The 21,283-nt window shown below is 44.0% G+C and overlaps 1 protein-coding gene across 15 annotated transcripts in view; it reads left to right on the top strand.

Annotated features, from left to right (window-relative positions):
- The window catches only part of TNXB (tenascin XB), a 743,838-nt gene that overhangs the window by 513,939 nt on the left and 208,616 nt on the right, over positions 1-21,283 (top strand). For 9 of the 15 annotated variants that reach the window (XM_086924531.1, XM_086924530.1, XM_086924535.1 and 6 more), the window contains 3 exons: positions 1,167-1,445; positions 4,359-4,643; positions 18,403-18,687. In XM_086924531.1, the coding sequence (XP_086780657.1) occupies positions 1,167-1,445; positions 4,359-4,643; positions 18,403-18,687 (849 nt within the window). The remainder of the gene's footprint in view (positions 1-1,166; positions 1,446-4,358; positions 4,644-18,402; positions 18,688-21,283) is intronic. The other 6 variants (XM_086924538.1, XM_086924532.1, XM_086924536.1 and 3 more) reach the window with 5 other exon arrangements.

The raw sequence follows: 21,283 nt of genomic DNA, 5'->3' as shown, positions 1-21,283 counted from the left end.
ATATCTATACAAATACACTTCACTGACTAACTTCATAGCAATAAATAGAAGTAAATTCCGTGAACTGCAAGACAAGGAAAGTCAAAACCTAATTTGGTAGAAGTGCACAGAAATTCTATTAAAAAACACCGTAGCATGACAAGGAAAATGTGCAGCTACCTTTACAGTTTTATTGGATATCTTTAGACTTTCTCCATCTTCTAACGTGGGGTCCGGTAGCAGCAGATCTCGCCCAGGTCACTATGCACTCCTGCAAATTACCTGCGTGACAGTAAACGTAAGTTCCACTCACTACAAAGAAGTTCCCATGCTAACCCAACAAGCATGCAGCCTCCTGATGTGGGACCCTATTCACAGAACTAACTTAAGACAAAATCCTAAATTTACTACTTTTGGTATTCACAGAAGTTAGGATTTTGTCTTAAAACAGACTTAAGACAGACTTAAGTTAGGATTATGTCTTAAGTCTGTCTTAAGTCTGTCTTAAGACAAACTTAAGACAAAATCCTAAGTAAAAGCCCGTAGTCCCCATAAAGCTATCTTAGTGCAAGTGTAGAAATCTACCCAGACTCATTAAAGTACTTTCAGGTTTCCCAGAATTTACAGGAGTCTCAACTGTGGCTCAAAAACATTCTTACATTTGTTTATGTTACCCACATTGTTTTGATTCTTTAGCTGTCCCACTCACTGGAATATGATTAAATTATGAGAATTCCTTGAGAAGCCAATTGTGTCGCAGCTCCCTGGTGTAAGCTGCGGTGAGGTTGTCCAGATACTCCTGTAAACAAGCACCCTATTTTTTTATTTGGTTACCACCGTTAGCCTTATGCATAAATCAAAAACACCTAAAAGATGCTGAAAGGGAAATCCTGTGGACCTGTGTTATAAGATTGAAGTATTACTTACATTGGGTGGGAATGCCCCATCCAAACTTGAGTCTGAAAAGGGTATTGCATGCTCTTCCTTCTATAAAATATGACTATTTCAAAATGACATTTAATCAATGTAATTTCGTGTTTGTTCTTATCCAGGTCATCTCTGCAAAGGAGACAATCGGAATGGACGCCTGTTAATTAACAATTTCTATTTGTATGCAGATTATGCTTTGCCACTCTCCGACCAGCCTGTACAAAGTTACATGTTTACTTCCTATTCTTCTGTTTTAGCTTTGCCTGAAAAGACTGCCCCTCGCTTGTTAAACCTCTCTGCCACTGAGATCACTCGGGATTCCCTGCAACTCTCCTGGAATGCCTCCGCGGAGGACTTTGACTCTTTCCTCATTCAGTACAGGGACGCAGAGGGCAAACCCCAGGAGCTAGCCGTGGACGGGGACCTCCGCAGTGCCACTATCTCAGGCTTGAGGCCTTCCAAGAAGTACACGTTCAGTCTGCATGGTGTCTCGGGGGACAGGAAGGGGCCAGAAATATCAACAGAGGTGACTACAGGTACCCAACTGCAAATATTACCACTGTTTCCCCAAAATAGGTTTTACTTTGCCCAACTGTTTTCAGTACAGATTCCCACCATAGTTGTGGGAGCACCTGAGCCTTTCCCTCTACGATAGGTTTACCTTTCAATTGGCCATTGTCAAATGATAATTCAGCTTCGATGATTAGTATCAGGCGGACAATCCGTGGACTACGTTGGTGACAGGTTAATGGGCACCAAGGTGAATCAACATTTGTTGGCCTTGTGCAGCAAGTCTTTCATGGGTTTGAACCAGAAGATCAGATGATGATTTTTCGTAGTAAAATTTGAAAAGAGTATGGTGGCCATAACTCTAATTTCAACGGTTGTGTTATGCCCATCCATTTGGCACATCTGGAATATGTCAGGGGCTTGCACAGACCAGAAAGGTGAGAAACAATAGGGATGGTAAGCAAATGTCATTACTATTAATAATAGGGCACTTTCTGAGAGGGTGCGAAAATATGTTCATGATGTACTGATAGTGGGGGGATTAATGGTTCACAGATTTCACTATTTAGCTGTGTGGTGCAGTGGGTGAGTGTATGAGGACTGAATGTTGGTGTTTCTACATACTCTATCACCTTCCTTTTCCATGAACCAGTGCTGACAAGAATAGAGAAACATCTGTGAGCTTATGGGGCACCTTACGGTTATTTAAAAAATCTGCTGTTCTCATAATCACCAACACCATGTTGAACGAGACATTCACCGCTTTGATTAAGCCACATTATTCTGCTCGCACTTTTAAGGCCTAAGAATTCAGCGGAACTTATGTGTGGTCTGGTGGGGCTCCAACGATAGATGGTATGGTTCATAAAAAGTTCTAATCGGGAACGAATTGGGGTTTGCACAACAACATGTATTGTGCAAGTGCCTTGACTTTGCCACTTCGTTAGCGCTTATCTTTAAATGTGTTTGGAGTTAGAGCCAGCTGAAGTTGCAAAGGTCTCAACATCGCTACATTTCACCGGTAGCTGAAATTCACCAGAAACGTTTTTTTGCAACAAAACAACTTTCTGCAGGATTTTTATCCTGCTATGTTTTTAGGCTTCACCTGCACAGCGCTTAAGCTGTGATTGCGAAATCTCTAGTAAACAAAAAAAAAGGTTAATATTGGCTTAAAGACGGCCCAATACTAACCATTAATTAATTACCACTGGTTGGCTCTGTTGTCACTCGTTTCCTTGCTTCTAATTGGGCAGAGCCTCCTCCTTGCCTAGGCTTCCTCCTGGGGTCTGCTGCCAGTGTCCTTCCACTGACTGTAGACTCCTGCAGGTACTCTTTTTTTCTTCTATTTTACAATGCCCCCTTATAGAGTGGACTGCACTCACTCTCACTTCCACCCTCCTCCACCTGTTACCGCTCCCTCCCTTGTGTTGCTTTCCCCTCGCCCTCCTCCCACTGTTGTTTCTTTCATTCCACTCCTCCAGCAAGCTGTGTTTTGTTGCCCCAGCTCCTGTCCTCCTCCCGCTGTCTCTGTTTTATTGTTTCCCACCCCCTCGCCTTCCTTCCGCTGTTTGTGCTTTGCTGTTATACTCCCACTGTCCATGCTTTGTTTACTACGACCCCCCATTCCAAGATTACCTCTTATGCATCAACATTCATGTACATTCTTTAACACTCATGCAGTAAAATGTGCTAGTGGGCATTTTGACAGAGTAATGCCAATGCAAAAAGCATTAGCAAAGCCAACATTTCAGCTTTTTAGACCCAAGATCTATTGGCCTTGCCAGTGCATGTTAGTAATTGCTCCCCATCTTGTGATTAAAGATTGCATTTGTTTGTATGCATGTAGGTATGCATGTGATATTTCTATAGGTCAAACCTCCCTGAAAGGCAATAAAGCGCTGTACAGGTTCAAAGGCAAATATTCAGTCAATCAGTGACTGAGGTGTGGCTGATTTGAGTGAGTAGAAGTGGACTGCTATTGCATTGTGATTTAATGTTCTTTAAAGAGGTATGTCCAGATCTTTCATAAATTGGTGTAGGGTCGGAATGGTTAGGATAAGGGGATGTTGTTCTGGATCCTGGGTGCAAAAATTGAGAAGGCCTCGTGCCTTATTTTTCGTTTTTGTACTTTTTCATTTTCTGTTTTATAACCTCCTGACTCTGGGTGTACCATGTGACTAGAAACTGTCCATCCCTGTCCAACATATAAGAAGGGGGTTCAGTGTCCATGCTTCTTCAACCAGTGGCTATACCAATAGGAGATACATCTTTAGTGGAATACATCAGAATTCACTCTCCATGCTTATTCAAACATCCAGAGCATCTTTCTCGCATACTTCACTGCCTGTTAGCACACCTTTAATGGATACGACTTCTTCAGTGTCCATGTTTATTTATCCTTCGTCTCTCTATCGAATACTCACAAGGGGTGAGATTGCAAGTCACTTTATCTGTTTATACTTCTTTGTATTTTAAGGGATGGAGCATGATTGCCAAGTTCAGTATGTTTCCCTCTTATCCGTGACCTTACTGGAGTGGTTCTCTCCATATGGTGTACCCTAGAAGTAAAGAATGGATTGAAAGGATGGCTGATCTGGCATGGCTCTGCTGTCCTGCCAGGCACACATGCTTATGTCTAAATCAGATGATTCCATACGTGAGTCATCTTTCCTAATAAGAAACCACATACAAGGGCACCAAGTACCACGTTTAACGACATACTACTGTAGAATTCTATCAAGTAATAGAATACTGGTTTGTTACTAGATAAAAGTCATGAATCAAGAGTTGAGGGTAACTATCCCCCAATTTCAGAATATCACACACAACCGATAATTGATTAACTTCATGCTTGAGTTTATTTTTAAAATCTTACTCTGAGAATCACAAAATAGATGTTTATCAAATAAAAAAAATCAACGTGTTTTCATATCTTGTAGCTGCTGCGGGAAAGACCCAAGTCCCATCCAGTATGGGTGAGCTCGCAGTTTCCGATGTGTCCCGAAATTCCCTCCGGCTGTCCTGGACTGTCCGGGGCGGAAACTTTGACTCTTTCCTCATACTATACAGGAATGCAGAAGGGAACCCCCAAGAACTGCATGTTCCTGGAGACCTGCGGACAGCTACCATCTCACAGCTGAAGCCATCTAAGAAGTACAAGTTTCTAGTCTATGGTATCACTGCATCAAAGAAATCGAAACCTGTGTCAGTTGAAGTAGCTACAGGTAGGGTACACTTTTGTCTTTAACTGGTAGTGCTGGATGTCCAGCTGTCAGTGCTGACATTTCTGCCATTGTGCCTTTTTTGCTGCTGCTTTGTGAAAACCATTCCTTGAGAAGAGGGTTTTCTCATTGACTTATCAGGCTGCACTTTAATGGGCAATACCAGGAGATGAACATGAACAAGTTTCCAAGTCAAGCTTAGGAATTGAACTGTCTGATTTTGGATAAACTAGAATTTGAGGGGAGGCCTCAAGGATACCTTCCATTTCTAGGGAGCATAAGAGGCTAGAAAGATCTGGCTTGAGCACCAAAACATCTTAGCAAGCCCAAGCCCTCACGACTGGCTTCAACCCAAACAACAAAAGATACAGGTAACAGGGATGTGGAATTCCTATAGCCCGACGCCCAGGACATATTGTTTGGGGTCAAGGGCAACAAGTTTATATGTGTATTTTGTCCTTTGGACAAGTAGGCCCAGCCCCCTGCAGCACAGACCCTTTGGCTGCCAGTTTGCAGTAACAAATTAAGGGCCAGGGAAGGGCCCTGCCTGAAGTTAAGTTATTATTTGTGTGCCTATGTTAATGCTGTTCAAACTTGTATTTATGGTTCATTAATTGAAATCCTTTATTATTAAGGTGAGCGCTCTAAGTAAATGTAAGTCCTGACTGCACTACTGACAGTGGTTACATTATAAAAATGTGTGCTCACGATTTCAAAGTTTAGCAATGTGAGGCTATGCATAATGCTCCCAGAATGCTCTCTGATTAGATACAAATATTTGCAGAAGTTTGAGAGCAAGATTAATGTCTTTGCTTTCAATATAAAATGTTCCTAAAAAATGAAAGTAGGAAAAAAAACATTTTGCTAAACTACTGTGAAATTTCAGGTACAGTTTCTTTGCAGCACCATTTAGTAAAATGTGTTGATGCATGCTAGTATTTCGAAAAACACTCTTATTGGAAAACCAGTGTAACTAGCTTCAATAAGATCATGAGAAAAATAAGCAAGCATTGGCAAAGCCAGTAGGTCTGAAATTAGTGGTCAGCCCTCTAGTTTTGCCAATACGTGACTTGTTTTGGCATGGTTTTGTAAAGCCTTCTTGATGTGAGAGCTGCGGGGCTCTCAGCATTACAACAAACATTGGCAAAAGCACAAAAAAAATTGGTCTAAAAAAACCACACCCTGCCACATCAGTTACTGCCACTGAAAAAAAAAATTGGTCTAAAAAAAGCACACCCTGTCACATCAGTTACTGCCACTGAACAAAACCACGCCAACATACTCTCCGTGAAAGAGCCCAACGCCGCCACCCACAGCAAAGTCAGCCAATACAGAGAGAGGGTGAGAGAATTTTAACAAACACAAAAGGTTGTGGTCAACGCCAGACCAAACTAGGACCCCTATTACTAAAGAAAGTCTCAAAAGTGCCCCCCTGGTATATGTCCTTGCATTAAGTGCAGCTATATGGCTTTCGTGAATTCACAAGAATCTACAGAAGTAGGGTAAGAAATGCACTCCTGGTAAATATCTGTGAACTGCAGTTTATCATGAGCGAATATGCATGTGTAGATTTGCTCATGTGAAAACCCGAGTGTTTGCAAGGTCACCCTCCCATCAACCACTCATCTCCCAACTCTGGAAGAAGGTCTACATCCACCACTGTCAGGAGCAAATCTCCAACACTTCTCAGCATGGGAAAAGATTAGAGAAGAGTTGTTGAAAACCCCTAAAACACGCTAGTCAGTAAATCTGCACAGCCCCAAAGGGCATTCCAACCCTGGAACCACCGCTCACCACTACCCCCAGTCCCAGCATGCACATCCGCAGAAATGCTTCAATACAAAGGGATTGCTAGCATTCAAAAACCACCACGGCATGAGCCCTGGTACAATCCGAGAGGCTATACTAGAGCTCCCATACAATGAGATTGCTGCCACAATCCGTCGCCGAACCACATGGCACCAAAGGGACAATGGCTTTTGTGACAGGACAAGTAGATTTATGAAGCAACTTGCCCCATGGACAAGTAGATATTTTAATAAATTCCACACCCCTGCTCAGGTAACACACCCACTGTGCTTATGTACACTGCTAGTAGAGGGTTCAACATGCATCGGCCAAAGGACTTTCCTTGAAAACCGCTTTTTCTTTACCTCACTTAGAAGACAACTTGGTTTCATGATCTCATAAGCCATGAGTGAGTTTACTTTATGGCCAAGGGGCATGCAGCTTTCACATATTTTCTTAGTTGGTGAGCGAGCCTTTTGATTTCTTATACCAGGGGTGAGACCAACTTCTTCTCAAACTACTTATGGTTTGCAGGTGTAGCCTGGTTGTCCAAATAGTCACATGAGAGGGTGTCAGTGAACAGCTTACAACTGTATGATGCACTAGAGGAACAGGTTTAGTCACTAGTATTACTGAGATAACTAATGAAAGGTTGGAGTGGTTAGTTTAGTCATCCGACCAATAAAAGAACACCCAAGAGGTGTTCTGAATCTCAGATCTTATCTTCCCAACAAATATAATGAGACACGGACAGTGAATTTCAGATCCGAGTTAACATCTACAGCCCTTTAGCAGAACAATGAAAGTAGTTTTATTTTGACGGTGGATGATGTCATCACTTGATTTATATGGTTCCAGTTGGCAGGCACTTGGATAGCGGCTTATATAATTTAGATTTTCATACATAAGGGTACCCTATATCTAAGAGTATGTGTTATGTTTTCGTACTTCACTACTGCCTGCTCGACTTTCCTTTAGAAAAGCTATTGCTTCTCACAGATCAAGAACCATGAAACGTTTTACTTTTATTAGTGGTACAGCAGGCTTCGAAGATATCAACTACCAAAAACTCCGCCAAAAGCAATATCAACTCCCCAACACAGCGCCTAAAAGTTATTAAACTTAAGAGAGTGCATAGCACAAGTACAAGAAGCATATGCATAAAAGTTGTACGAATATGTAGATAAAGCTGCAGACCCTGTATTTATGTATTTTGCAATTTTGTTGAAAATCTGACTCAATCAAACTTTAGAACGCTGCTCGTAGTTACTGGGTTAAATTCATAAGGGAAGAGAAAGCAACAGAAGGTTAAAGTTTCTTATACGTAGTTGATCAATGATGTTGAAGGTTCCTTAGGTGAGAAAGTCTGAATTTAAACCATCCCTTGTAGATTATATCACTTTAGGAAAAAAAGATTGAAATTCTTTAAGCTTTCCTTTGGATCAGTGGTAGCCGCCGAAGCATTGTTCACTATGGAACACCAATAACACAAATGGGTGAAAGCAGGCAAGTACCAGCCCACATAACTAGAAGGGACTCTATAGCCAAGGACAGCATGATAATCTTCGAGGTAGGTGTGAGCTGGTATTAAGCACATGTGGCTTGGAACGCAAGGCACTGTGGGTATTGTGCTCAAGCCAGGGCACTCTCTAGAATGGGGCAGCGTTTTGTAGGATGACAAGATGGATTAGTTACTTACCTGTAATCCTAGTTCTCTTCCAGGGGTATACTCATTAAAGTCATAAGCACTGAATTATCTCCGCCCATGAGCGGGGACCCGGAACACATAAACAATATACATATATATGTGTAAATATAACCAAAAGTACAAAGTACTAAGTAATTATACACATATACATGTATAATAACCATAATATGCAGCCAAACCTTACACGTTCTGAAGCATGAAAATATGCTGTATATAAATGCAATAAACAGGCATGAGCCTAAAATGCATTTCATAGCCATGAAAAAACTTTTATTTTCATCAAAGAACCTGTTGTAAACAGTTATTAGCCTAAAAGGGCTGCATATGAAAAAATGTCTGTGTACAGAAAATCAGACTGGCACCCTGCCTTTAAGGCCCCAGAGAATCTGCACACTTTGCCTTTAAGGCCTCCAGGAGAACTCTGTTCCCATCAAGCCCCACAGGTGACAGTTCTTTTGTACGGTACAGAAAACTTTAGCAGGAATCTGCACTTAAACATATTAAAACTTTAAACCTTAATGCTACTGCTTGCCCGGGAAGGCGGGAGGGTGCTTATGACTTTAATGAGTATACCCCTGGAAGAGAACTAGGATTACAGGTAAGTAACTAATCCTTCTCTTCCAGGGGATACTCATTAATAGTCATAAGCACTGAATAGAGTAGCAAGCTCATATTTCAAAACCCTTTTTAGATCTAATGAGTGTAAAGTCCGTTCTGCCGGACTTGAAGGGTTCGGAAAGAAAGTAGGCAATGTTATGGATTGGTTAATATGAAAATCCGACACCACCTTAGGTAGGAAAGCAGGATGAGTCCTGAGCACCACCCTGTTTCCATGAAAAACTGTGTACGGTTCATTGCAACACAAAGCCTGGATTTCGCTCACCCTATGAGCAGAAGTGATGGCTACCAGGAACGCTACTTTCCAAGACAGGTGTTGCAAAGACGCTTTATGTATCGGCTCAAATGGGGCACCTATTAATTTAATCAATACCACATTAAGCTCCCAAGGTGGAGACGGAGATCTGACTGGAGGATAAACCTTTCTTAACCCCTGCAGAAAATCCTTCACCACAGGCATTCGAAAGAAAGATATCTGTGTTGGCGATTTTCTATAAGCAGTTATTGCAGCAAGATGGACTTTGATGGAATTAAACTGCAAACCAGATTCAGCAAGGTAAAGAAGATAAGGCACGATCACCTTTTCTTGACCATGAATAGGGTCCAGACCCTTACTCTGACACCAAAGGTAAAAGCGTTTCCACTTAAATCCGTAGGATTGTCTCGTAGAAGGCCGCCTTGCTTCCTTAAGGATGTTCATACACTCCGGATTCAGCTGTAAGTGCCCGTACTGGATGACTTCAGGAGCCATGCTGCCAAGCGCAGGGAGGGCAGATTGGGATGAAACACTTGCCCCTTCTGCTTGGACAGAAGATCCGGGCGACACGACAATCTCCTGTGCGGTATTATCGACAACTGGAGGAGATCTGGGAACCACCACTGGCGTGGCCACCAGTATCATTCTGGAGTGACTCTTGTACAGCCGATTGATCACTGCTGGTATCAACGGTGTCGGTGGAAAAGCGTACAGCAAATTTTGACACCAATCTATCAAAAGGGCATTCCCTTGAGACCCTTTCTGGTAGAACCTGGACGCGAAGACGGGGCATTTTGCGTTTGCCGCGTCTGCGAACAGATCTATGTCTGGTGTTCCCCAATCCTGGAAAATGCTGTACGTGACGTCTTCGTTGAGAACCCAGTCGTGCGCTTCGACGAAGTCTCTGCTGAGTTCGTCCGCCTGTGTGTTGAGACTCCCCGGTAGGTGAATTGCTGTTATGGACAGGTCTCGTGCAAGTAACCAATGCCAGATGGTCTGGGCTTCTATGGAAAGAGTCCTGGATCTGGTACCCCCCTGCTTGTTTAAGTAATACATTGTAGTTGTATTGTCTGTTTGCACCAGGAGGGACCGAGTCTGTAGAGATGGAGCCATGGACTTGAGAGCAAGATGGACCGCTCTGAGTTCGAGAAGATTGCTGTGATATCCTTTCTCGAAGTCTGACCATTGCCCTTGTATCTGCAGAGGGCCCATATGCGCCCCCCAGCCTTGGAGAGAAGCATCTGTTATCAGAGTCTGCGTTGGTGGGTCCTGATGAAAAGGGACTCCCTTCATCACGTGCACCTTCTTCATCCACCACCGGATGGAATCTTTTGCAGACTGTTGGAGATAAATCCGGTCCTCCCAGCATCCCGTCCTCTGTTTCCACTGATCTTCCAGACACTGTTGTAGAGGACGCATCTGCAAACGTGCGTTTGGCACGATGAAAATGCACAACGCCATTGACCCCAGGAGAGAGGACACTTGCCGAAATGTCGGACGTGCAGTTTGAAGGAGAAGTAGACACTTCGCTCTGATGGATGACCACCTCTCCTCCGAAGGACACACGTTTTCTACTTCTGTATCCAACTGAGCACCCAGGTAGTGGATCTTCTGGGTGGGGTTCATTATTGACTTCTTGTAGTTGACTTGCAGACCCAACTTGTACATGAGCTGAAGACAAATCGACAGATGTTCCTCTAGAAGCGATGGGGATGAACTCTTCAGAAGCCAGTCGTCTAAGTACGGATATATGAAAATCCGACTCTTTCGAAGACAAGCCGCCACTACAGCCATACATTTTGAAAATGTCCTGGGTGCTGATCTCAGGCCAAAAGGGAGCACAGCGTACTGATAATGACGAGCCGCCACTTGAAACCTGAGAAATTTGCGATGTTTTCTGGATACCGGAATATGAAAATAAGCGTCCTTTAGATCGATGGAGCACATCCAATCTCCTTGGTGTAATTGAGGGAAGATCTGGTGAAGAGCCAGCATTCAAAATCTCTCTTTCCGAATGAATTTGTTCAGTCGCCTCAAATCCAGAATGGGTCTGAACTCTGTGACTGGACCTTTTTTCTGTACAAGAAAGAATCGAGAGTACAGGCCTTGACCTCTCTGCTGGAAAGGAACTGGTTCTATGGCATTCTTCTTCAGGAGGACGTTCGCCTCCTGTTGCAAACGCTTTATATTCCACTGTACCATCTTTAGAGGGCGTATGACAGGGAGTGGCTTCTTGAATCTCAAAAGGTACCCGTTCTGAATGACATCCAGCACCCATCTGTCCTTCGTGATCTGTTTCCACTCGTCCAGATAACGCACAATACTTCCTCCAACCGGAGTGGGACACGGTTGTAGAGGAAGCATCCGATCATTGTTTCTGAGGCTGCTTGGCAGCAGATGACTGCTGCCTATTTCCATGGCCTCTGCCTCGTCCAGGCCGCCGCTGCTGGAATTGCGATCTTTGTTGATTGTGGCCTTGATTTTGCGAAGACCAATTTGTTTGTTGGCTCCTTTGCTGAAAAGATCTCTTGTCATAGGGACGAAAAGTACCCCGACGTTTAAATTATTTTTTCTTCTCAAGGCCAACGGCCTTAAGAGTGTCCAACTCCACCTTCATTTTAGACATCTCGTCGTCTGCATGAGATCCAAACAGAGTTGAACCATTAAAAGGTAAATTGACCATTTTCCTCTGAGCCTCCGGCTTTAGCCTCGTAAGGCGAAGCCAGGCTGTACGTCTTGCACAAACACCGTGTGCATAACCATGAGCAGACAAGTCTGCCGCATCAGCAGCCGCGCTAATGCTCTGGTTAGCCACCAGTCCTCCTTCCTCCACTATTTCCAGGAAGTCTTTCTGATCCTCCTTAGGGAGTTTATCTGCAAAACGAGCCACTGAGTCCCAGAGCAGACGGTCATAGCGGCCCAATAGTGCAGCCGCACTGGCCACTCGCATGACCGATCCTGAGGTATTGCACATCCTTCGCCCCAAGGAATCCATGCTCTTACTATCCTTTTCAGGTGGAGCAGAAGAGGTAGATGCTGCCCAATGCGCTTTCCTGACTGCCGCTACAATCAGGGAGTCTGGTGGTGGGTCAGACCGCAAAAACATTGGGTCTTCCTCTGGAGCCTTGTACTTTTTCGCAATCCTAGAAGGACCTGAACCCACCGTGGCCGGAGTTAGGAATGTCCTCATTGCTGGTTCGATCAAACCGGGCACTAACGGCAGAAGAGGCCTGCCAGTCGTCTTGTGATGCAAGGTTTCGAAGATGACTGACTTTGCTACCTGGGGAACTGCCATTTTGATGCTGAATTTACTCGCTCCACGGCATAATACATCATTAAATGTGCTTAAATCGTCTACTGGAGACACTCTGGAAGGAGGAGTAGACGATATAGTCGGAGAATAGTCTCCATATGAAGATCTCGAAGAAGATGAAGACGATGTAGAAGATGGAGTAGGAGTTCTACGTCTTCTTTGAGGAGTTGCCGAACGCTGCCTCCTACGCTCCCTTGAACGAGATTTCTCTCTCACTAAGGATCTTGAGCGTGATCTTCTATGCAGTTCCTTCCTAGGGACCGGAGCTCTCTCCCCCATTATAGGACGCATCTTCCAATGCCTCAAACTTTCCAACCACCTCGGTGACAAGTTAATAGGCCGCTCTGTATGCTCAGGTGAAGCTTCAGGCGACACCTGCACAATATTCAGCTCTGCGGAAGACTTGGAAGCTCTAGAAGCTGCACTGCGTTCAGAGACCAATGAACCAGACGGAGTCCGCTGTCTGGGCACCAACTGTCTGTCATCTGACACCTGCCCTGAGGTTGAGCCCGAATGAGCCACCACAGAAGAGTCCTGGTGCATTATCTCTTGCCCCACTGCAGATCTGTTGTCTTGCTGATCATGTGGGGAAGTCTCCACTCTAGGTTCGGGACTTATTTCTGACCTCGACAAAGACCTAATTGAGGTCCGGGAGGCTGGTCTTGATAGTCTTGACTCCGACCTATATTCAGGTGGGGGAGACCTAGACACTCCATGCTTCGAGCCCGAAGCATGCTTCGACGTCGACCTACGTCGCGATGGAGACCTTGACCTTCTCTTTTTAGGTCTCGACGTCGAATCCTTCGACGTCATTCTTTCTCTCGACGTCGACCTTTTCCTCGACGACGACGTATGTCTCCCTCTCGACCTCGGTCTATCCTTCGACGTCGACCGATGACTCTTTCTCGACGTCGACCCTTTATCCTTCGACGTCGACACACGATCCTTCGACGTCGACACCCGATCCTTCGACGTTGGACATCTCTTGTCTCTCGACGTCGACCTCACACGATCCTTCGACGTCGAGCGTTACACTCCCGACGTCGTCCTCACTGCAATCGACACCAATTGCCTCGACGTCGACAAGGATTTCGACGGCGACTGCCTCACCGGCGATGTCCTCGACGTCGATGGAGCTCTCTTTTTTCTCTCTCCAGAAGGCCCAGCAACCTCATTTTCTCTCTTTCTTTTAAAGTTCTATTTGAAAGGTTGAGGCAGTGATAACATTCTTCCACCTTATGAGAAGCTGGAAGACACACCACACAAACAGAGTGTGGGTCAGTTTTCGACATCTTCTTCCCACAAGAAGGACATTTGTAAAATAAAGGTGGCATTCTGACTAAAAAACATCAACTTAATAGGCCTTTAGAACTCTTCTCACCACGGCCAAAGTTATATTTTGTCAAGAAAAGGCAAGAAAAACCAAGTTCTGACAGAAAATACTTCAAAAGAGCAGAGCTCAAGTTCCAGGTTCCTCACAGAACAAGCCGGAAAAAAGAACTGACCTAACTGTCACCTGTGGGGCTTGATGGGAACAGAGTTCTCCTGGAGGCCTTAAAGGCAAAGTGTGCAGATTCTCTGGGGCCTTAAAGACAGGGTGCCAGTCTGATTTTCTGTACACAGACATTTTTTCATATGCAGCCCTTTTAGGCTAATAACTGTTTACAACAGGTTCTTTGATGAAAATAAAAGGTTTTTCATGGCTATGAAATGCATTTTAGGCTCATGCCTGTTTATTGCATTTATATACAGCATATTTTCATGCTTCAGAACGTGTAAAGTTTGGTTTGATTCGCCTATGTGTTAAGGTTAGGCTGCATATTATAGTTATTATACATGTATATGTGTATAATTACTTAGTACTTTGTACTTTTGGTTATATTTACACATATATATGTATATTGTTTATGTGTTCCGGGTCCCCGCTCATGGGCGGAGATAATTCAGTGCTTATGACTATTAATGAGTATCCCCTGGAAGAGAAGCCAGTCTTCTTGGGTTAGAGACTTTTGAGGTGTAAGTATGTATAGTCAGGTGGTGAAAGGTTGTGTTGGTAATTTCACATATTTTTTAAGCTCTGTCATGAGTGACAACGTGCGGGACCATGCTTGTCAGGATTGAAGGCAGCTTGAATTAATCAAGCGTGGATTGAAGATAATCGATAGTGCGACTTTGGGAAATTACAAGCGAACATTTAGGAACCTTGGACCCGATTCATAGCACATCCCGATTGCACTTAGGTGGACCAATGGCTGGTATTAGGATTAGATCTGTGCAGTGAACTTCGCTCTGTTTGCTGAGTTTGCGGAGTTTTTTGTAGTCCGCGTAGCTCGCGGAGTGCAAAAAACTCAGCTTCGCGATGTGCAGCATAGTTTTTTTCCTGCTCGCGAACGGTAAGTCGGAAGGGAGCGCTAGTAACAAGGCGACCTTCCATATGAGAAATATGAGGTTTGCTCTGTAAATTGGTTGGAATGAGTTGAGAAATAACTATGTTCAGGTGCCATTCCGGGGAAGGAGCCCTTACCGTAGGAATAAACTATGAATAATTATTTCATGAAGTGTTTGATGATTCTGCTAGAACAGAAAAGAGAAAATGTGTTGAGCATCTATATCTTGATATTGATGTAAGCCATCTCTTAACAGATGCATGCACCAACTGTGACTGATCTAGCAAGAGGAGATATCTGCCAGATTATACTAGTAGAGGATGTAGGTTTGATTTCTGATGCTATAGGCAGAAACCTTTCCTTTACTGGTTACATGTTTTTATTGTGGCTTCCACCTTGACTTGGAGAGAACACACCTGCAGTCCTAAGGAATTTTGAGATCTTTGAATTCATGAAATTTATGACCATGCCTATAAGAGAAGAGAAGTCAGGTCCAGGATGAAGGAGGCACCTCCCTTCACACAATTTGCGGTAGAAAATCTGAGGGACCCAGCCTCTGTTGGGAGTGGCCTTTGACACAGTCTCCCACTGCACCCTAACACGCAGACTCCATGACACAGGGATTCGGGACAAGGCCCTTAACTGGATTCACTCCTTCCTCTCTGGCAGAACGCAGCATGTCAGACTCCATTCTTTCCGCTCGGACCCTACACCAACCACCTACGGAGTCCCCCAGGGGTCCTCCCTCAGCCCCGCGCTCTTCAACGTCTACATGGCTCCGCTCACCCCTATCATCGGAACCCATGGACTCAACGTGGTGCCATACGCAGACGACACCCAACTCATCTTGTCCCTATTCAACGAACCCAACACAGCCAAACACAACTTTCAAGAAGGCATGGAAGCTGTCGCCAAATGGATGTAAAGCAGCTGTCTACAACTCAACACTGACAAAACAGAAGTACTCATCCTGGGCCCAAACCCCGACGCCTGGAACAACACCTGATGGCTCCCGCCCTCAGAAGCCCACCCACTACCATGGACCAGGCACGCAACCTTGGAATCATCCTGGAGTCCGAGGTCAAAATGGACCACCAGATCAACTCTGTCGCATCCTCCTGCTTCCACACCCTCTGCATCCTACATAAGACCTTGAAATGGATCCCCCTCGAGCACAGAAAGACCGGAACTCACGCCCTCATCACCAGCACACAACACAAAGCCCTCCACAACACCAGACCAGCATACCTGAACAGCGGACTCAAATTTCACGCAACCCAAAGGACCCTACGATCAGCCCAGCTCTCCTACGCCATGGTCCCCCGCACCAGAAAGACCAGATCAGGAGGCCGCTCCATCTATTTCCTCGTGACCAGAGCCTGGAACGCTTTATCACTCCACCTCAGAAAGACTACATCACTCCCCATCTTCACGAGAAACCTCAAAACGTAGCTCTTCGACAGACCCCCTCCTTGATGGACTGGAACCTGCAACCCCCCCCCCCCCGCACCCCTTCCCCCCTCAACGCCTTGAGACCCTTTCGGGTGAGTAGTCGCGCTTAACAAACACATGATTGATTGATTCTTCTAGAGGGTGCTGTCACCTGATTGGTTATAGTTCAAGTATAGTCCTTTTAAAAAAAGACATAGATAGGCTAGGAAACAGACACATTTGTTGCCATTATACCCTGCAATAGTGATACATACTGCTTAATATTGTACTTTGGGACTCCCACTTCGATAACGGGGAATGATTTAAGCATGTGTATCTATGAAAGATCCAATACTGGAGAACTATGGCTTGACCAAAGAATACTGCAAAAAGGCTAACGTTACAATGCAGGAGTAAACCTACAGGAATAAAATTACAATCTTTTTAAGAATTGCCTCTTTAATCTTAAAATGTGTAATCAAATCTAAAAACATTACACAACAAGGCACAAAAGGCAGCATGAGCCATAGTCGTAGTTTTGAGGCAAATGCTTTTAGTGGAAGCACCATAATATGTTATTAATTTTAAATGCGTACTAGAGCAGGAAAAACACAGGAGAGCCAAACGTAACTACCACATATGTGAATATAACTTCTCTGCAAGACATAGCAAGAACCATAAATGAAAGGTCATAGAATATTCCACTGACCTCAAACATCTTGATATAAAGTGATTATACGTCTATGAGCATTTCTCTCAATTGATCAAGGTACTGGCCTTTCACAGATTGTTCTGGTTAATCAGTTCGTTTTCTGGTTGATGCACACTATGATCACAAGGATTAAAAGCCAAAAACATGTGAAATATGAGAAGTTGAGGGTAGTGATCACTCTGCAAACATCTCACTTCAAATGCCATGAAAGCATCTGCTCGCACAAAGGCAACACTGATAGATTTGGAAGAGGAAGAACACATTGTAGGGGTAACCAGAATATCATCCAGTCCAATTCTGCATAAATATCTCCCTGCATTACCTTCCTAGACCAAGAGATTGGGTCTGAGATATTCAGGCTAAAAGGCCTCATTGTCCGCCAAATCAGTAACAAAAATGGGAGGGGTTAAATCTCTGGACCCGAATCACAGAACTAACTTAAGACAAAATCCTAAACTTACTACCATTTTGGTATTCACAGAAGGCACTTACTCATTTCGGTATTCACAGAAGTTAAGAGTCCTAACTTTAGGACTCCTAAATGCCTTCTGTGAATACCGAAAGTCTTAAAGCTAGGATTTTTCTCAGTTTGGGAGTAGTAAAGATAGGACTCCTAAATGTACTAATCCTAAACTGAGAAAAATACTAACTTTAAAACTTTCGGTATTCACAGAAGGCATTTAGGAGTCCTAAAGTTAGGACTCATAACTTCTGTGCATATCGAAATGAGTAAGTGCCTTCTGTGAATACCAAAATGAGTAAGTACCTTCTGTGAATAACAAAATGGTAGTAAGTTTAGGATTTTGTCTTAAGTTAGTTCTGTGAATCGGGCCTTCAGTCTCTATTTCCTCTAAAACAGTATTGGAATAAGAAATGAAACCAATCCGTAAATATATCACTGGTATATTTATCAAAAAAACAAGTGATCTAAAAACAAACAAACTTGTTGACATCATGTATACTTTTTAGATTGTGGTATCAAGGCCATGATGTCTTGCTTCATGTCCAGACATATCAAGGTTCTGTTATCCAAAAATGAAAAATACTCATTTGAAATATATCTCAAATGTCTTGAAGCTATCAACACCATGGTCTTTCTTTTTCACTATTGCCATTGTTGTGCCAGAGGTGAAGCTAGTCTAAGCAGTCTAACCCTTAGTCTCCTCCTCTTCCTTTAAGCAATAGGCCAGTCAGATGATCCAGACATGTAACAGACTCTGCACCGGGTGCTACCAATTCAGAGACACCAGCAGGTCATGAGATGCTTCAATTTCCATTTGCGTCAGCCAGTGTCTACTCCAAACTCTGCTGATAATGACTTACCTCGTGGTAGATGAACTATGCATTTAAGCATCCGGTTCATTTGTGTGCAGTCACAGTGCCCGCTGCTTCTGGATATGAAAAGAAGCATTCCTGGACCCACGTTGTACCACCACATACTGCCCTTGTCAAATGTTTTGTGTCTGATTTATTCTTCTTCATGCGTCTGGAATATTTAAATAATATACATATTGAAATGAATAAGATTATGTATTTTCGTATCTTGTAGCTACAGCGGTGAAGGCCCAGATCCAGCCCCGGCTGGGGAAAATCAACATCTCAGACATCACGCAAGACTCACTTAGGCTCTCCTGGATTGTCGAGGGTGGGGACTTTGATTCTTTCCTCATTCTGTACAGGGATGCTCAGGAGAATACCCTAGAGCTGCCTATCCCTGGGGACCTACGTATTGCGACCATCTCAGGCCTGAAGCCATCCAAGAAGTACAAGTTCCTACTCCATGGTATATCTGCATCCAATCGCTCAAAACCAGTGTCAGCTCAAGCAACTACAGGTAGGGCAGGCTTAGCTTTCCCGACAAACGCTGGCTGTTAAGCCTTCACCGCTAATGCTTTTGCCATCACGCAATTTCTGCTTTTGCTTTGTCAGAACACCTTAAGAGAAGATGCTTCTCTCGTTGGCGTGCTGGACAGCCGCCTAGCTGATAAAAGCAGGAGGCGAGGAGCATGGCTAACATTCTACTTCAAGCTTAGTGATTGTCTACTTTTTGATGTTGAACAAGATCACCTTTTACTGTCTTTGTGAGAACACAGAATTCAGAAAAGTCTAGGGGCGGGGTCTCTGTGATGCCACTATCTGAGGACGAAGAGGTACAACTGGGATGCTCTACTGCCTATGTATGGTATGTTTAAGCCCCAGCCTTCCAGACCAGACCCAGATAAATCAACTGTTACAAACAGTAACCCAAGAACAATTGACTCTTACTGCCGTTGAGCTTTGTTTAACATTGCCTCAAGATATTAGATGCCATCAGCCAAGTCGCTGCCGGTTATAAGCCTCTGTTCACCTCCAAATAAGATTCCATAGATAAGGCTACAGTGTGTCCATGATTTTTCTGCTTTGCAGATCTGCAGCCGAGAGAGCCTTGAGATTTCATGGATATGATCACCTCTAGATGAAAATGCTTCTTCATCAAAACAACTGCCTGGCCTTTCTCATAATTTCATATTGCTTGTGTTAGAGCAGAGTATGGCAAACATTATTTACTTGGAGTGTCCTTTATTAGCAACATGTTTGGTCTCATTATTGCAGCTTACATGAAAGAAGTCCCCTTCCTTCTGAGGAAATTTCTGAGTTGATGACCATTACTTAGCTGTTCTCATAAATTCGTCCGCTATGGGCGAGACTGCGCCCTTGTTAATATGTTTCCAGTTTATGGACCTATAAATAGGTTCCAGGGTTTTTCTGAGCCAAAGCCACTTCGTAGATCAGACACATCTGCCTTATAGGCCTCGATTAGTGGCGTCCCTTGCATCATGATTTCTTACACTAAGTTGCAGCGGAAACACTTCAGGTTTGCAGTCCTTGCTTAGCCAGGGACCTGTGCCTTCCAGCACTCTGTGTCCGGCATCAGCCACAGAGATGGCGACTTTCACGCCACTGCTGATCTCGGAGTATGAAGGAACTAGGTGTAGTTGATGAAGAATCATTCTCTGTATCATGCTGCCTGTTTGCTATTTTGGGGAATGTCATTCTCCAATGTGGCACGTAGTCTATGCTTTTTCTGTACAATGGCGACATCCTGACCAACCAATGATGCTATCTTGCCAGCACATGGTAACAGAAAGTGAACAATGTTTCATTGACCGTAGGGGTTATTTAGAAAAAACTGACACACTCATTATCTTTAGATAGTATAGATCATTGAAATCTTAGCTCACGAAACCTCCTCAATGACCCGATTGAATGAGCAGGGTTTACTTCTTGTCCAGGGCTGGCGAGTTTAGTCTATTTGTTTAGTTGGTCCGATGCTCTTTCCGTAAAGAGCGACCTGGTCAGTAAGCTGGCAGCTATAGGCTATAGCAAAAATAAATGACTGCTTGGAAGATGGAAATAGCAGGCTTAATACTAGGAAGAACTATTGTATGTGTTAGTAAACACTTACAGACTATCGAGCTGTGCACAGTTGGAATGAACATGACAACAGTGGGAGAGCCTAGTGACATTCTACAGAACCAGGTGCCACCCTTGTGTTCTCTGACAGTTGTAATAATTTCTAATCAGTATTATGTGGTCTACAGTGATCCCTGTGTAGTGCCATCACTGCTTCTGTGTGGAACCTACTGGCCCACTACTGTAGTGCCTCTGACTGAACTTTAAGTTGCACCATCACCACTTATGGGAGGACCCCCTAAACCTGCTATTTGGTTGGTTTTTGGACTACGCCATCCCCGCTTCTTGAAGGTACTCTTAGAACCATTACAAAGGAGTCTGGTTATATTTGTGTTGCTTCATACCTCTTCCGGGAGGCCTTTTACAACCACCACTCTGGCTATTCTTGTTATCCTCAGGATGTGCCATCTCTTTTTATGCACTTCTGACCGAACACGATCCCTATGTTACACCATCAATTCTTCTGGGGGACCCAACAGACCCCCCACTGTGGTGTCTCTCGTTTATCCTTGTGTTACACTATCTCCATTTCTAGGTGAACCCGACTGATCCAATACTGTGGTGTCTCTGGTTAACCTTAGCTGTGCCATCTACGTTCCTGACCTACTACTGTGGTTTCTACACCAGTCCCTGGGTAGCATCTTAACAATTTCTGGTTGGATTCCATAGACCCTTACTGTAGTCTCTATGGTGGTTATCTCTAGGATGCTTTGCTGCAGATTTTGTATAGATTGATCCCTGCTTAACAGCTTCATACCTAGCAAAGTTAGTCATGGTAAGTATACACAAATGCACATTTATCCCTCAAACATTTCTGTGCTACTCATCAGACTTAAAAACTGATGGCAGTTTGCACGTATTAGTCTAAATTCTGCAAAGAGGTCAGGTTGTTCCTTCCCATGGAGAACGTCAAAAACAAGGTTCTATTTTAATTTGCACTACTGTGGCAGTACCTTCTTAGCTGCTTGCTTTGCTGT

This window comes from Lissotriton vulgaris, chromosome 5 (genome assembly GCF_964263255.1).
Source record: "Lissotriton vulgaris chromosome 5, aLisVul1.2, whole genome shotgun sequence".
Lineage (NCBI taxonomy): Eukaryota > Metazoa > Chordata > Amphibia > Caudata > Salamandridae > Lissotriton > Lissotriton vulgaris.
The sequence above is the reverse complement of the archived record's forward strand: the minus strand, read 5'-3'. Positions and strand labels throughout refer to the sequence as shown.